At 35.5% G+C, this 18,065-nt stretch overlaps 2 protein-coding genes across 3 annotated transcripts in view; one reads left to right on the top strand and one right to left on the bottom strand.

The window, feature by feature from the left end:
• LOC138331671 (tRNA (uracil-5-)-methyltransferase homolog A-like) overlaps window positions 1–15,185 on the top strand; it is a 25,749-nt gene extending 10,564 nt beyond the window's left edge. For both annotated transcript variants that reach the window (XM_069279400.1, XM_069279399.1), the window contains exons 8-19: window positions 771–819; window positions 1,966–2,029; window positions 2,433–2,539; window positions 4,278–4,427; window positions 4,955–5,058; window positions 5,996–6,038; window positions 7,121–7,181; window positions 11,571–11,692; window positions 12,313–12,388; window positions 12,836–12,952; window positions 13,744–13,840; window positions 14,977–15,185. In XM_069279400.1, coding sequence (XP_069135501.1) covers window positions 771–819; window positions 1,966–2,029; window positions 2,433–2,539; window positions 4,278–4,427; window positions 4,955–5,058; window positions 5,996–6,038; window positions 7,121–7,181; window positions 11,571–11,692; window positions 12,313–12,388; window positions 12,836–12,952; window positions 13,744–13,840; window positions 14,977–15,139 — 1,153 coding nt within the window. In that variant the 3' untranslated portion in view covers window positions 15,140–15,185. The remainder of the gene's footprint in view (window positions 1–770; window positions 820–1,965; window positions 2,030–2,432; window positions 2,540–4,277; window positions 4,428–4,954; window positions 5,059–5,995; window positions 6,039–7,120; window positions 7,182–11,570; window positions 11,693–12,312; window positions 12,389–12,835; window positions 12,953–13,743; window positions 13,841–14,976) is intronic.
• LOC138331672 (stromelysin-1-like) overlaps window positions 14,137–18,065 on the bottom strand; it is a 28,876-nt gene continuing 24,947 nt past the window's right edge. The window contains exon 11 of the mRNA XM_069279401.1: window positions 14,137–18,065. Within this exon, the coding sequence (XP_069135502.1) occupies window positions 17,981–18,065 (85 nt within the window). The 3' untranslated portion in view covers window positions 14,137–17,980.

The following is an 18,065-nucleotide window of genomic DNA, read 5'->3' as shown; positions in this document are numbered from 1 at the left end:
ATAGAACGGCAGTAAGCACCCCCTGTGTTGCTTCAACCAGAAGCATCCTGGGCGCTTATTTGGTCAAATACAGTATGTGTAATATCTTAACTTTTGAATTTTTAATGATTGTTTACTGGTTTTATACAACAGACCTCTGTTTCTTGAACAAGTCTCAAAAATCTCTAAAATAACCATAATTTCAGATTCTAATATGTGAAATCTTTGGTGTGATTAGGCAAAAACTTTTATAAAAAGTTTAAGATTGCTTCACTATCCCAGGGCCAGGTGGATTAATGTGTCTGACAATTTGTTTTAGGAACTGAAGTAGGCTTTGCCATTTATAATATATGTAATTATTTTCAAATTGTCTATCAAGGGATGATTTTAAATTTAAATTGGTTTTGTCTAAAATCAATTTATTTTATTCTGCAAGTGTTCAAAATGGCGTAACTATCTGATCACAGTGTGAATTTCTGAACTAGCATATTTTAGCAGAAGCCCAGTCTAAATTTCATGATTATTTTAATCAAACATTTCATGTATGGCAAATAGAAAATGATAATATTTCTATGGGGATGATTTTAATGCCTGGATGTGTAATTATGATTGTATTAGCCTATCCTTGAATTGCTAAAAGTGTGTAAAGGTGCTAAATTCCTGAATGCCAAAATATTTGAGTATGTTAAGCATGAATCAAAGTTAAATTAATTTCTTATTATTGATATCAAATTATCTAAATAATAACATTTATAATCAGCATTACTGACACATGCTATTTTTTTCTCCAGGTCAAAGTATGATGGGAAATGCTGTGAGATGTTGCCTATTAAACCTTCAGTATGTATATCAGTCTTTTCTATCTTATATTCCGGTTTTGGGTTTACTGTTAATGTACTTATTTTAGTGCTGTCAATTTTTAGCGAAAACGCAGAAAACTGTATATTATAATTTATTAGCGCAGACTTAAATTAGCACAATTGGGCATGGTTCAATACCAGAAGTACCGTTTTACAAAATTTTGTGCTGTGCATGAATAAGCCCATCAAATACAACGCAAAAGAGTGCTGAAATAAAACTACCGCTAAAATATGTACATTTACTGTATATTGTTTTCATTGAAAAAAATCACAATATATATATTGTGTGTCATTGAATTTTTATGGTAAGTTAACTATTACAAATAAGGTGAATTTAGTGTAAATTTACAAAATTATTTTGGCGTAATTTGTTTGGAATCATTGATTTACATTAAGACATGTTCATAACGACCACACTTACAACAAATTCATGGTTATAGCCTAGTAATTTTCATTCCATGTCAGAGTTCCTATGCACATATCTGCAATATATTTATTTTACGCAATTTACCTAGTGCTCCATTGGGTTTACCATCTCATAAACTAAGCAAAGTAAGAGGGTAATCCTTATATTTACAATATTTTCTTTAAACAATAATGTCAACCAAAACGTAAGATACAAGCATTTACCGTGTGTTATTCGCCGTCAAAATTAAATTGCTGTCATGTTTATCTATGCACAACAGCTGTTGAAAAAAAAAACGCGCCGTTGACTGACAGCTTAATCCCGCCCTTTTTTCAATGACATCACAAAAAAGAGTCCTCATATTTCAGTTATTTTATTCATGTCAAATAGCAATAATACATTAAAAAAATAAATATGTTTTATTGAATGTATGCAAATGTCTCGTAAAGTGTTATTTGTAAACATTGACACATGATTTTGGGGAATGTCAAAGGAAGTCCGCCAAAGTTAACAGGTATTCATACGCACCGAATCGGGTCACATTCTGCACCCAAGTTATTGGGACATAAACAGATATGTGACCTGTCCCAACATAGTTTATCGATACAAAAACAATGGCAATTGTAAATATAACAAATTATGATTACAATGAAATGATTATGTTCGAGGTTGGTTATAACTGTGTTTTACTGTAAAATGTCTTGTTCTTTTCTTTTTCAGCCAATGCTTGAAGCATACAGAAACAAGTGTGAATTTACCATTGGAAAAGATATTAATGGCCAAGGTTAGTAGATAAGGGGCTGTGGTGGTCAAGTAGTTAAGGCCAATCAAAGCCTTCCAACTTTGGGTTCAAGTGTGAATTTCAGGTGGGGCAGTCATGATATGATTGGTTTAAACATACATGTATTTATTGTTGAAGATACAAACAAAATGGGATTAAGTTCTTACAATTTATCAAAACCTTTTCCTAAATTTCCAGGTATATATACATGTTTGATGAAAAAGTCTTAATTTTTCAAATTGGTGTTGTATTAAATCTCATCTTAGGCCATCAGTATATATATTCTGATGTTATTAATGTTTTAAGAAACCTTTATGTTTTACTCAGGAAAGGTAGTGGGCCTTTACTTATAGGAAATATAAGAATGTTAATTAAAACAAAACCTCTTGTGTTTATTGAATTTCAGACAATACAGTGGGATTTCGGTATGGACTTTATAAGCAAGGTAGCAAAAGTGTTGGGGAACCTGATGATCAAATCATAATGCCAGATTCTATGAAGAGATTTGTAAAGGTAAGGTAAATAGTATAAAAATCTTCTAATTAAGGGGCAGTATCAAGATGTGGATGCTCTATATATATTTAGAATGTCCGTCTATCCATGTCTTTTTAGCCCACCATCATCAGATGGTGGGCTATTCAAATCGCTTTTTTGTACGTGGTCCGTCGTCCGTCCTTCCGTCCTTCTGTCCGTCTGTCCGTCCCTCCGTTAACAATTCTTGTTATCGCTATTTCTCAGAAAGTACTGAAGGGATCTGTCTCACATTTCATATGTAGGTTCCCCTTATGACCCTAGTTGTGCATATTGCATTTTGGGACCAATCAGTCAACAAGATGGCCGCCAGGCAGCCATCTTGGATTTTGATACTTAAAGTTTGTTATCGCTATTTCTCAGAAAGTACTGAAGGGATCTGTCTCAAATTTTATATGTAGGTTCCCCTAGTTGTGCATATTGTATTTTGGGACCAATCAGTCAACAAGATGGCCGCTTGGCAGCCATCTTGGATTTTGATACTTAAAGTTTGTTATCGCTATTTCTCAGAAAGTACTGAAGGGATCTGTCTCAAATTTCATATGTAGGTTCCCCTAGGGCCATTTTTGTGCATATTGTATTTTGGGACCAATCGGTCAACAAGATGGCCGCCAGGCAGCCATCTTGGATTTTGATAGTTAAAGTTTGTTATCGTTATTTCTCAGAAAGTACAGAAGGGATTCTTCTCAAATTTCATATGTAGGTTTCCCTAGGGCCCTTGTTGTGCATATTGAGTTTTGGGACCAATCAGTCAACAAGATGGCCGCCAGGCAGCCATCTTGGATTTTGATAGTTAAAGATTGTTATTGCTATTTCTCACAAAGTACTGAAGGGATCTTTCTCAAATTTCATATGTAGGTTCCCCTAGGGCTCTAGTTGTGCATAATGCGTTTTTGGATCGATCGGTCAACAAAATGGCCGCCAGGCAGCCATCTTGGATTTTGATAGTTAAAGATTGTTATCGCTATTTCTCACAAAGTACTGAAGGGATCTTTCTCAAATTTCATATGTATGTTCCCTAGGGCTCTAGTTGTGTATAATGGGTTTTTATATCGATCGGTCAACAAAATGGCCGCCAGGCTGCCATCTTGGATTTTGATAGTTAAAATTTGTTATTGCTATTTCTCAGAAAGCATTGAATGAATCTGTCTCAAATTTCATATATAGGTTCCCCTAGGGCCATAGTTGTGCATATTTCGATTTGGGACCGATCGATCAACAAGATGGCCACCAAGGAGCCATCTTGGATTTTGATAGTTGAAGTTTATTGCTGCTATTTCTCAGAAAGCACTGAAGCGATCAGTCTTAAATTTTATATGTAGTATGTTTGCAAAAGTTTGAAAAGCAGAGAAAAGATACCTCTTTCCATTGTCAGACATAGATCATTCTTTGGTGGGCGCCAAGATCCCTCTGGGATCTCTTGTTTATTTATACAATTACCATGGAAGGAAGTTCTCAAAAATGGTTGGATGTTTTTCCTCATTCCATCTAGATTTTTTTTGTAACCTTTTGGAGCTAACCACATTTAAAATGGTTACAGAGTAGCCATCTTATTGACTCTCTTATGTCTTCAGTATGCACCATGATTACCAGGTGAGCGATACGGGTCCATTGGACTCTTGTTTCTGTGAGCACCAAATATTCTACACCAACTAAACATGACATATGCTTATAACTCAAGCTGTTAATTAGATGTAAAAAGTGAATGTTTTTTTTTCAGAGTTTCCAAAAGTTTATCCGTGCCAGTGGTTACGGTGCTTATGACCCCCAGAATCATGAAGGACACTGGCGGATACTGACAACGAGGACTTGTCAAGGAAGTGCTGATTTCATGGCCGTTATTGACTTTCATCCTCAGAACCTCTCCAAGGTACATTTTGATATTTCCTATTCTGTCTTTGCATATTACAAATTACAGAGTTACTTCCCTTGCAGATAGGTTTCCATTGTGACATCATTATTTTGTGAGCAAAATTCACGACGTTTCCTTTGAATGACGTTATGCTTACAAATAAATGATGTCACAAGCAATACCTACCGGTAAGGGCAGATAACTCTGTAATGTGCAAATACAAAATAGTTATTGCGTCTTTGCATATTACAGAGTTATCTGTCCATGCTGGAAAGTATAATCATTTTGTGAGCGATAATCAGGTCAGTTTTATCTTAAAACTCTGATGTTACCCTCACGAAAACATGACATAAAAATCAATACCTACCCAAAAGGGCAGATAACTTCGAATATGCAAATGCAAAAAATGATTGATGGTGACTACTTTAAATTAAATCAATGTAATTAAACGCATGTCTGACAATGTTTGTTTTAGTGATATCTGTAGCACCTGCATTCATATGTGACTAATAGTGACTATTGATAAAAAAAATGTTAATTTGTAGGAGGAGCTAGACTCATTAAAATCCAAATTGAAGGACTATTTTTCAACGGGGGAAGGATGTGATTGCAGAGTGACAAGTCTATTTGTCCACACTTACAAGGAAAGGTAACTACCTTCATATACACCTAGGGCTGGTTGTTCAAAAGTTGACAGTTTAATCACATCATCAATAAAATTTTCATTTCTCATTTGTTACAAAACCTATGATTATATCTTTTCTTAAAGTATGTAAACAATGGCAAACCTCAGAAACGTTTGAAAATTTTTTACAAAAATGATTTTATTTTTTATTTAAAATTTGTCATTAAACTGTGTTTAACCAAATCACCTTTTGAACAGCTGGGCCATATTTTACAACCCTTTAATGTTAGAAAAATGGATAATCAAGAAAGATGATTGGGTTTCACATATTGGTTCAAATATTTCAATTACAATCAAATGGCAGAACAACGACTCAATACAATGTTAGCAGTTTTGAAGGCTTGAAACATTGAGATCTTTATTGTGACTTATTTACACCGGCATTGGCAACTGTGTACCATAATATAAAAATTAACTGCAAACAATCACTAAAATAAACACCATTAAAACTTTGTTGATTTGCAAATATAACATTCACATTTGGTGTACTGCGAAATTAAGCCCCCAGGAATAAATTAAAAAACTGTGAAAATGGACCCTGTGAATTTAAAATGCTATACAGTACATTGATGAATTGAATTTATGAAACTGGATGTAAATAACAATGTTAAGTATATATATTGAATTCACCTTTTAATAAGTGCCCCCCCCCTGTAAATGTCTATCCACAAAACATTTGTGATACACATGTGTTCCTCTTTGTCAACTGTAAATCAACAGTGGATTTGCCATTTTCATGCCCAACAACTTTTTTTGCAGCGATTGAATTTTGCAATTTAGAGTCATTTTAGTCATGTAAATAATTGGTTTTTAGTATTTGTGCGTTTAATTTCATCATAGAGGCTGATAAATATATCTCCTATCACATGTATAACATAAGATATTTATTTATCACCTATAGGCCTGCCAATCCACCAGAATACGAGCTGCTGATGGGGGAAAAGGTGAGATTTATCAATTAAATGGGTTCGTCAAGAAAAGGTAAGATTTATCAATTAAATGGGTTCGTTAAGAAAATGTAAGATTTATCAATTAAATGGGTTCGTCAAGAAAAGGTTAGATTTATAAATTAAATGGGTTCGTCAAGAAAAGGTAAGATTTATCAATTAAATGGGTTTGTTAAGAAAATGTAAGATTTATCAATTAAATGGGTTTGTCAAGAAAGGTGAGATTTATCAGTTTAATGGGTTTGTCAAGAAAAGGTGAGATTTATCAATTAAATGGGTTTGTCAAGAAAAGGTGGGATTTATCAATTAAATGGGTTTAACAAGAAAAGGTGAGATTTATCAATTAAATGGGTTTATCAAGAAAAGGTGAGATTTATCAATTAAATGGGTTTATCAAGAAAAGGTGAGATTTATCAATTAAATGGGTTTAACAAGAAAAAGTGAGATTTATCAATTAAATGGGTTTGTCAAGAAAAGGTGAGATTTATCAATTAAATGGGTTTGTCAAGAAAAGGTGAGATTTATCAATTAAATGGGTTTGTCAAGAAAAGGTGAGATTTATCAGTTTAATGGGTTTGTCAAGAAAAGGTGAGATTTATCAGTTTAATGGGTTTGTCAAGAAAAGGTGAGATTTATCATTTTAATGGGTTGGCAAGGAAAAGGTGAGATTTAACAGTTCAATGGATTTGCCAAGAAATATGAAATTTTTAATTCAAGATTCAAATTAATGACTCTTGACCTTCATTCAAGATCATTTGGGTTTATTATGCTAATCAATGTATTTTAATGGTTTATAATCTAAATTTAGACTTGGGTAACGGACACCATAGTTTGTTTCATATGATCTTCATTCAAGGTCACAAGGGTCATGTATAATTTGACCCAGAGATGTGGTGACCTAATATTGAAATAACCATAGAAAACTTGTCAACATATAGCTTAAAGACATCTAAGATAGTCAAGTTGTCTTGTTGAATATCCAGATGGCTGCAAAGGATGTGATTTGTTGATTATAATAACAGAAAGTTTATTATGTAAATAAACACATTCATATACAATTTTCTAATTTTTTTTGACAGTTTATACAAGAAGAAATGCTCGGCATGAAGTTCAGAATCTCACCTGGTGCCTTTTTTCAAGGTGCGGTATATAAAATTGGGTAAAAAATTACCTAAATAATATCTTAAATGTCATCAAAGAAATACCTTATGGAGTTTAAAAGTATTTCTTATGGTAGCTAAAAGGATGAAAAATTATTTAAAGAAATCTCTTAATGTTTTTTTTTTTTCACAAAGCTTAATCTAAACATTTTCCTTATATGAAAAAAAAATTTGATTAACATATTTTATCGGAAAAATTGTAGAGGTACATATAACATGAAAGAGATATTCCTGCATTTTGAGAGCATATCTTTTTCAGCTAGTTTATCATGTATTTTTATTAAGTAAACACAGCTGTCTCAGATCTTCTTTACTCACAGATTTTATATTACACCGTACACCACAAGAGTATTATGTACAATTTGTATTCAGTGAACACAGCTGCTGTGGAGGTTCTATACACAGATTTTATATTACACCGTACACCACAAGTGTATTATGTACAATTTCTATTCAGTGAACACAGCTTGGGCTGAGGTTCTATACACAAATTTTAAATTACACCGTACACCACAAGTGTATTATGTACAATTTGTATTCAGTGAACACAGCTGCTGCGGAGGTTCTATACACAGATTTTATATTACACTGTACACCACTAGTGTATTATGTACAATTTCTATTCAGTGAACACAGCTGGGGCTGAGGTTCTATACACAGATTTTATATTACACCGTACACCACAAGTGTATTATGTACAATTTGTATTCAGTGAACACAGCTGGGGCTGAGGTTCTATACACAAATTATATAGTACACCGTACACAACAAGTGTATTATGTACAATTTCTATTCAGTGAACACAGCTGCTGCGGAGGTTCTATACACAGATTTTATATTACACCGTACACCACAAGTGTATTATGTACAATTTCTATTCAGTGAACACAGCTGGGGCTGAGGTTCTACACACAGATTTTATATTACACTGACACCACAAGTGTATTATGTACAATTTCTATTCAGTGAACACAGCTTGGGCTGAGGTTCTATACACAGATTATATAGTACACCGTACACCACAAGTGTATTATGTACAATTTCTATTCAGTGAACACAGCTTGGGCTGAGGTTCAATACACAGATTTTATATTACACCATACACCACAAGTGTATTATGTACAATTTCTATTCAGTGAACACAGCTTGGGCTGAGGTTCTAAACACAAATTTTAAATTACACCGTACACCACAAGTGTATTATTTACAATTTCTATTCAGTGAACACAGCTGCTGCGGAGGTTCTATACACAGATTTTAAATTACACCGTACACCACAAGTGTATTATGTACAATTTGTATTCAGTGAACAAAGCTGGGGCTGAGGTTCTATACACAGATTATATACTACACCGTACACCACAAGTGTATTATGTACAATTTCTATTCCGTGAACAAAGCTGGGGCTGAGGTTCTATACACAGATTATATAGTACACCGTACACCACAAGTGTATTATGTACAATTTGTATTCAGTGAACACAGCTGCTGCGGAGGTTCTATACACATGTACAGATTTTATATTACACCGTACACCACAAGTGTATTATGTACAATTTGTATTCAGTGAACACAGCTGGGGCTGAGGTTCTATACACAGATTATATACTACACCGTACACCACAAGTGTATTATGTACAATTTCTATTCCGTGAACAAAGCTGGGGCTGAGGTTCTATACACAGATTTTATATTACACCGTACACCACAAGTGTATTATGTACAATTTCTATTCAGTGAACACAGCTGCTGCAGAGGTTCTATACACAGATTTTATATTACACCGTACACAACAAGTGTATTATGTACAAATTCTATTCAGTGAACACAGCTGGGGCTGAGGTTCTATACACAGATTTTTAGCCCACCATCATCAGATGGTGGGCTATTCAAATCGCCTTTCGTCCGTGGTCCGTCGTCCGTCCGTCCTTCCGTCCGTCCGTCCGTCCATCCGTTAACAATTCTTGTTACCGCTATTTCTCTAAAAGTACTGAAGGGATCTTTCTCAAATTTCATATGTAGGTTCCCCTAGGACCCTAGTTGTGCATATTGTATTTTCGGACTGATCGGTCAACAAGATGGCCGCCAGGCAGCCATCTTGGATTTTGATAGTTAAAATTTGTTACCGCTATTTCTCAGAAAGTACTGAAGGGATCTTTCTCAAATTTCATATGTAGGTTCCCCTAGGACCCTAGTTGTGCATATTGCATTTTGGGACTGATCGGTCAACAAGATGGCCGACCAGCCGCCATCTTGGATTTTGATAGTTAAAGTTTGTTACGGCTAATTCTCAGAAAGTACTGAAGGGATCTTTCTCAAATTTCATATGTAGGTTCCCCTAGGACCCTAGAAGTGCATATTGCATTTTGGGACTGATCGGTCAACAAGATGGCCGCCAGGTAGCCATCTTGGATTTTGATAGTTAAAGTTTGTTACCGCTATTTCTCAGAAAGCACTGAAGGGATCTTTCTCAAATTTCATATGTAGGTTCCCCTAGGACCCTAGTTGTGCATATTACATTTTGGGACTGATCGGTCAACAAGATAGCCGACCAGCCGCCATCTTGGATTTTGATAGTTAAAGTTTGTTACGGCTAATTCTCAGAAAGAACTGAAGGGATCTTTCTCAAATTTCATATGTAGGTTCCCCTAGGACCCTAGTAGTGCATATTGCATTTTGGGACTGATCGGTCAACAAGATGGCCGCCAGGTAGCCATCTTGGATTTTGATAGTTAAAGTTTGTTACCGCTATTTCTCAGAAAGCACTGAAGGGATCTTTCTCAAATTTCATATGTAGGTTCCCCTAGGACCCTAGTTGTGCATATTGTATTTTGGGACTGATCGGTCAACAAGATGGCCACCAGGCAGCCATCTTGGATTTTGATAGTTAAAGTTTGTTACCGCTATTTCTCATAAAGTATTGAAGGGATCTTTCTCAAATTTCATATGTAGGTTCCCGTAGGACCCTAGTTGTGCATATTGCATTTTGGGACTGATCGGTCAACAAGATGGCCGACCAGCCGCCATCTTGGATTTTGATAGTTAAAGTTTGTTACCGCTAATTCTCAGAAAGTACTGAAGGGATCTTTCTCAAATTTCATATGTAGGTTTCCCTAGGACCCCAGTTGTGCATATTGCATTTTGGGACTGATCGGTCAACAAGATGGCCGACCGGTGGCCATCTTGGATTTTGATAGTTAAAGTTTGTTACCGCTATTTCTCAGAAAGTATTGAAGGGATTGTTCTCAAATTTCATATGTAGGTTCCTCTAGGACCCTAGTTCTGCATATTACATTTTGGGACTGATCGGTCAACAAGATGGCCGACAAGCAGCCATCTTGGATTTTGATAGTTAAAGTTTGTTACGGCTATTTCTCAGAAAGTATTGAAGGGATTGTTCTCAAATTTCATATGTAGGCTCCCCTAGGACCCTAGTAGTGCATATTGCATTTTGGGACTGATCAGTCAACAAGATGGCCGCTAGGTAGCCATCTTGGATTTTGATAGTTAAAGTTTGTTACCGCTATTTCTCAAAAAGCACTAAAGGGATCTTTCTCAAATTTCATATGTAGGTTCCCCTAGGACCCCAGTTGTGCATATTGCATTTTGGGACTGATCGGTCAACAAGATGGCCGCCAGGTAGCCATCTTGGATTTTGATAGTTAAAGTTTGTTACCGCTATTTCTCAGAAAGCACTGAAGGGATCTTTCTCAAATTTCATATGTAGGTTCCCCTAGGACCCCAGTTGTGCATATTGCATTTTGGGACTGATCGGTCAACAAGATGGCCGACTGGTGGCCATCTTGGATTTTGATAGTTAAAGTTTGTTACCGCTATTTCTCAGAAAGTATTGAAGGGATTGTTCTCAAATATCATATGTAGGTTCCTCTAGGACCCTAGTTCTGCCTATTGCATTTTGCGACCACCATCTTGGATTTTGATAGTTTAAAGTTTGAAAAGCAGAAAAAAGAATTGTAAGTTTGAAAAGCAGTGAAAAGATCCCTCTTTCATTTGTCAGACATAGATCAATCTTTGGTGGGCGCCAAGATCCCTCTGGGATCTCTTGTATATTACACCGTACACCACAAGTGTATTATGTACAATTTCTATTCAGTGAACACAGCTGGGGCTGAGGTTCTATGCACAGATTTTATATTACACCGTACACCACAAGTGTATTATGTACAATTTCTATTCAGTGAACACAGCTGGGGCTGAGGTTCTATACACAGATTTTATACTACACCGTACACCACAAGTGTATTATGTACAAATTCTATTCAGTGAACACAGCTGGGGCTGAGGTTCTATACATAGATTTTATACTACACCGTACACCACAAGTGTATTATGTACAATTTGTATTCAGTGAACACAGCTGCTGCGGAGGTTCTATACACACAGATAGCTGACTGGTGTAACGTGTCTCCTGATACAACTGTTCTCGATATCTGCTGCGGCACCGGTACCATCGGACTCAGTGTTGCCAAGGTAACCCCATCTGTTTGGTTGTCATTTGTGTCATTAAATACATGACAGGAAAATGGTTAAATGATACTGAAAACCTAAACCTCTTGAGGACGGTGTAGGTAGAGGTACATAGTAGTTCAACCTCTCACTGATAACCCAATGCAATGTTACAATAATGTTTCGAGAGATCTAATGACTTCCAAGTTTCTTTCATTTATGAAGCACTGAAATTTGCAGTTTATACCTTTGGGAAGCAAACAAACAAATTTACTGTCAATTGGTACTATTAGTAGGTATCATACAAATATATTGTAAAACATTGTATTTCTTCAAATTGAAGTAACACATAGTGACATTTCAAGTCATTAGCATATACATAATATACATATAGGCTAAAGGGGTGTAGGGAGTTGTCTCTTGTCAGAGGGATGGAAGGTGTAGAGATTTCACTTTACAATGTACAGTATCATTATGTGGGTTGATAGGGGTTGAGTGTCAAATGAAGGGGATGAGTGTCAAATAACAGTTTCAGAACGAATATAACCAGGTCAAATGCAATCTGGTGTCCGTGTACGTAGATTATCTTATTGTCAGAGATATGACTTTGACTGATGATGGGGTTTTTTTTGGTTTTTTTTTAGAAAGTATCGCGAGTGGTTGGAATAGAGATGTGTCAAGAAGCAATAAATGACGCAAAAGACAATGCCAAGATTAATGGTAAGTTGTCGCTACTTTAAAGAACACCTGTACTGTGATCTACAACAAATAAGCCCCCCCTTTACCAGAAATAAGCAACCCTTTACCAGAAATAAACAACCCTTTACCAGAAATAAGCAACACTTTACCAGAAATAAGCCCCCACCCTTTACCAGATATAAGCCCCCCCCCTTTACCAGAATTAAGCCCCCCTCCTACCCTAGATATAAATGTTGGGATGTTAAAATCTACCCTATGGGATCATCAGCAAACCGGTGTCTTTTACAAAAATAGGTTCGTAATCATAAACTTTGTTAAAGAGACACAAAATTGACAATGTAATATAAAAGAAAATAAAGCCATAAGGAAATTAAGGATGGAAATGGAAGTATCCAAAAAACCTTTTTGATTTCATTTTATAATTTTATCAAAAATTATTTTGCATTGTGTGTTTTATTTATTTTTCAGACATTGAAAATGTTCACTATGTGTGCAGTAAAGCAGAAGATGCGATCAATCGTACAATGAAGTCACTGAGATCAACAGATGTAGTGGCAGTGGTGGACCCTCCTAGGCCAGGACTACGTGAGTAACTTTATCACATAATAAAACTGATATCCAGTGTCTTAGTGGCAGTGGTGGACCCTCCTAGGCCGGGACTATGTGAGTACCTTTATCACATAATAAAACTGATATCCAGTGTCTTAGTCATTGTTTACTGACTACATATGTAGGTAAATGTAAAGCATGGTTTCTCCAACTGATTGTGAACGACAGGTACATTATGTTCACAAATAAACATATTTGAAAATGTAAATGCCTTAAGAAGATGTTTTAGTTAATTACTGTATTGAATTAGAATCCACAGGTGCAGATATGATGTGCTACAATGACGAATGTCTTTGCTGACCAGTCATATAAACACTATAACAAGTTGACCATGCGGATTGAAGTGAAATCAATGCACATTTAAACATAAATCAGAGTATTTGGTCGAAAATACACTTCAATTAAATATAAGCACTGTCCAGAGGTCATAGTCTTGATAATTTAAACACACAAACAGTTGTTTACTGCAGGATTTTTCTTTGTCGGTAAAGCAAATAAAAACGGTACACAATCTTTTTAGTGACTAGTGACATTAAGTAGAATTATTGCATGGATAAAATCCATCCTCCAGTAAAACGGAAAAATAGGGGGGTGGGGCCTTATTTTTAGACCCCCCCCCAGAAAAAAAAAAAAAAAACAACAAACAAACCAAAAAACGAAAGAAAACAGGTGGAGGTCTTTAGGTGTGGGTATTATTTGCAGGACTTGCAGTGAAATACGGTATATCATTCCTTTAAGTCATACATTTTGTATTTTGATATTTTCAGAATCAAGTGTGTTCCAGGCCTTGAGACGATCTCCACATCTAACCAAGGTGGTGTTTGTATCCTGTAACCCCAAGGCGGCCATGAACAACTTTGTAGAGTAAGTATTTATAGATTTATAGAGATAAAGATATGAACAACTTTATAAAGTAAGTGTTTCTACATTCATAGAGGGGGCCGCGGTGGCCGAGTGGTTAAGATGTACCGACATATTACCACATGCCCTTCACCTCTGGGTCGCGAGTTCGAATCCCATGTGGGGCAGTTGCCAGGTACTGACCGCTGATTGGTGGTTTTTCAACTTGTACTCCGGCTTTCCTCCACCAACAAACCTGGCACGTCCTTAAATGACCCTGGCCGTTAATAGGACGTTAAACTAATCAAACCAAACATTCATAGAGGTATTAACAACTTTATTGAGCAATAATTTCTACATTCAAAGAAACTTTATAGAGGTATGAACAACTTTATTTTTACATTCATTAATCATATGAAAACATTAATGTAAGATTGTATGTTCAGGCACAGGTTTACGACGCGCCAAAAAAAAAAATACTAAAAATACTGAAAGGTTGTTTACTTAGCCCTGTATCCCATCTCCAGAAAATGGGGTAATTAATTTTAAAATGCTCTGAACACCACAAAAATCATCCGATCTGAATATTTTTTAGTTTACATTGATGACAATTCCTTACTGGTCACTATGGTATATGATATGATGGGATAATGGGCGAATTTTATTTCATATCGAAAGTTGAATTACGAGGATTCTTGTAAAAATCGTTAGTCGGAAAAGTACACCCTACATCCCCAGGTCACGATTCCCTAATGAGCCCAGACCGAATAAAATCGCCATCTATTCAACGAATGCGTCCCTGAAGTGCAGATCCTTAATATAAACTCACTTACTTATAAAAATTGCACATTGATATCCCTTAGCGATCCCCACGCTCCATTTATTGTCATGGGATACAGGGCTAAGTAAACAACCTTTCAGTATTTTTTTTTTGGCGCGTCGTAAACCTGTGGTTCAGGATGCAAATATTGCACATTTTGTTTTCATTTTCTTTGAACAGTTTAACGTTTTTTAAAAACATTTCTTTAAAACTCAATCCTTTAACTGTAAATATTTGTTGTCATCGATAAAAGATAGCAATTCTAGATTTATGAATAATGCAACTTGAGGTTTGTTTTTGTTGTTCGTCATTTCTCATCGGTACCTTCCGTATTTTCCAGCCTTACCAGACAGACATCTCGGCGTACCAAAGGACCGCCATATCGACCGGTCAAAGCCTTACCTGTAGATATGTTCCCACAGACACCACATTGTGAACTTGTCATCCTGTTTGAGCGAGATCTGCCGTACAGCAGTCAAGACGATTCTCCAGGAAGCCCATAGGTCATTACAAAATTTAGATTTTATTAAATTTATCATTTTAATATAATAGATCTTGTACTTTTGGGTTTCTTTATATCATAGCTGTATACCATATCCGATCCAATAAGTGCCCAGTGCACTTCATGACTTAATGGCATGGCATTAAATGTGACAAATTTGGGACCTTTCGCAAAAAATACAACATAAACTCTGACCTTCTATTACAGATGTTGTATATAAGTTCATTTGATTGTGACGTCATGTTTTAGTTGTCATGAAGTGACAATCAAATATAGACTATAAAATGGATACCTACACCATTCGGAGGTTAAAATAATTCTGTGAAATACAAAAAAGGAAATATCAGATAATAATTTAATAATAACACATACGCACATAATAAATTAACATAATTCATATGTAGCATGAACATAACACTCAAAAATAATTTGGTGGGTATTTACATAAACTATGAAAACCACACGTGGCCTCCAGTCTCAAGGTTATCAAAAACATCCTTAAAAATTGGATTGATTTTTTGTCTCTACTACTTGTCTGATCCCAAGTTTCAAACTAAAGGGAGATAATTTAGTATATAATATTTCTTAAGTAATAAGTCTTATCAACAACTTAGGGTCTGGTGGCCAGTCTAGTATCCATTTATTAGCACATCAGTCAAAGAAGTCATTTCAACTCTTAGTTTGCGATTGATATACTAGTACAAATTACATTAACCAATGCAAATTGTAAAAATAAGATAAAGTTTTTTCAACTGTGGACAATTTAAATAGCATGAATTAGTCATGAAAAGTATTTGGTATACCAGTTCACTGTTGCTCGTATATGATATAGCCCACATGTAAACCTTTTGTTTACTTAAAATTTCGTGCATGTCTACCATAAAATGCAATTTATTGTAAACATGCACATTTAAGCACTTTCCGCTCAAGAAATGTTCCGCTAATTTTTATTGCTCAAACATCACTGTTCTAATTTGGTCAAGTTCGCGCGTGCGCTAAAATTTACTACTACCAACATAAATATGTTGAAAGATACTTGTCGACATATTTTTAACGTGATCTTGTGGCTAAAGGGCTTAATTAAGACATATATTCTTATTTAGTCATATATCACTGAGATCAAATTAACACTTATAGAAGAAGTGCAAAACGTACGTAACCAATGTAGTATAACAATGTTACGCTACACTCAATTTACATTGTTGGACGACTGGTTCGCCCGATGTCAGTATAATGTGACCTGATGGAGTGTGTTGCGTGGTGTCTTCGGCGGCATGCTTTTGTTCAGTGATTAAAGCACTATATAAAGGGCAACCGTTCCACTATACAAGAAGACACAACACGAACATACCGCAGTCTCCCAAAACACACATCACGCACTGCATACACACTACACACCACATACATGGGAGGCAGACGTCCTTACCATGACCCTGGCTGTTGAAAGGACGCTAATGGTATCCATGTATACTGCAATCAATTTACATTATGTACTAACTAATGTATTTTAACAATCATATATAATATCAAGAAATCAACGTGTTTAATACAAAACATCTTGGTAGTTTTTTACAGACAATTGAGAAAAAGCTCAAAATACAATAAAAAGGCTCCATTCAGTAAAGAAAATTTGAGAAAGATCAAAATACATATTACTATATTGGAGGAATTCTTGGGTTTGTTTCATGGGTATAGAAATTGATAGAAGCGATGAAAATGTTTTAAGGAAACTTCTTAGGATGGGTATGGTGTGTGTGTGTGTGGGGGGGGGTATAAAATGACTTCCACCTGGAGACTCCACTTCATTATGTAAACCAAAACAACCCGTATATCATACAGTGCTGTACATGTAGAATACTGGACATGATAACAAAAATAAATACTTCATAATAGACAATATTTTTGATTAAGTACAAAATAAATATGTCCTATACACTAACGTTTAGAAAGATGAACATCCTCAGTTTAACCAATTAGATAGTTCGAAGGGTTATGATTATCGGATCTTCTAACATATTTATTGGGGAACCAGTCCTGCTCAGCATACAGGGAGTGGGACGACTGGTTCGCCCGATGTCAGTATAATGTGACCGGGTGGGGTGTGTTGCTTGGTGTCTTCGGCAGCATGCTTCAGTGATATAGTACTATAAAAGGGCAAAAGTTCCACTATACAAGAAGACACAACACGAACATACCGCAGTCTCCCAAAACACACACCTCGCACTTCACACACGCTACACACTGAATACAGGGGAGGCGGTCCTTATATGACCATAGTTGTTAATAGGACGTTTAAATAATTAAACAAAATTTAAGGGGGGTCATATAGTCGACGTTCTCCCAGATGAAATCACAGAATTTCGTTCCTAACGGTAAGAAAATTAAGTAAAGTGTGTAATGTATGTATACAAATAGACACGACATATCTCATACATAGCTCATCATTATGAATGAGGCCCTGTGATTAAATGATGTAGAATTCGAATTAATAAATTATATATATATATACATGTTTATAAAAATCATTAACAATTTCATAACGTATAAACAGTTAAAAATACAAAAATAATAACATTTTATATTCCCACAAGGAGTACATAAATACATTAAATAATATCTCAATACATTAAATATATATCAAGCATAATTCTCATTTAGGTAAGAAAAGGGTTAAAAGTGGGATAGATGGCTTGATAAATGTTTAGGTTGTTGTTTTAATCTACTGCGTGTTATGTATGATTTGCTGTCAATCCTTTTGTATGGATGCAAGAAATCAATAAATGAAATAAATATTACACCCGTAGGTATGAGAGAAATACAACTACATATCCCATTTTACGTTTTACACACACTGTCCTCCTATAAAGCGGCGCGCGATAAGTCCTTGTTCTAAAATTCTACGAGACGGTAAATAAAATCGCCAAAAC

Source organism: Argopecten irradians, chromosome 9, assembly GCF_041381155.1.
Source record: "Argopecten irradians isolate NY chromosome 9, Ai_NY, whole genome shotgun sequence".
In the NCBI taxonomy this organism is placed as follows: Eukaryota; Metazoa; Mollusca; class Bivalvia; order Pectinida; family Pectinidae; genus Argopecten; species Argopecten irradians.
This window is presented reverse-complemented; position numbering and strand designations above follow the sequence as displayed.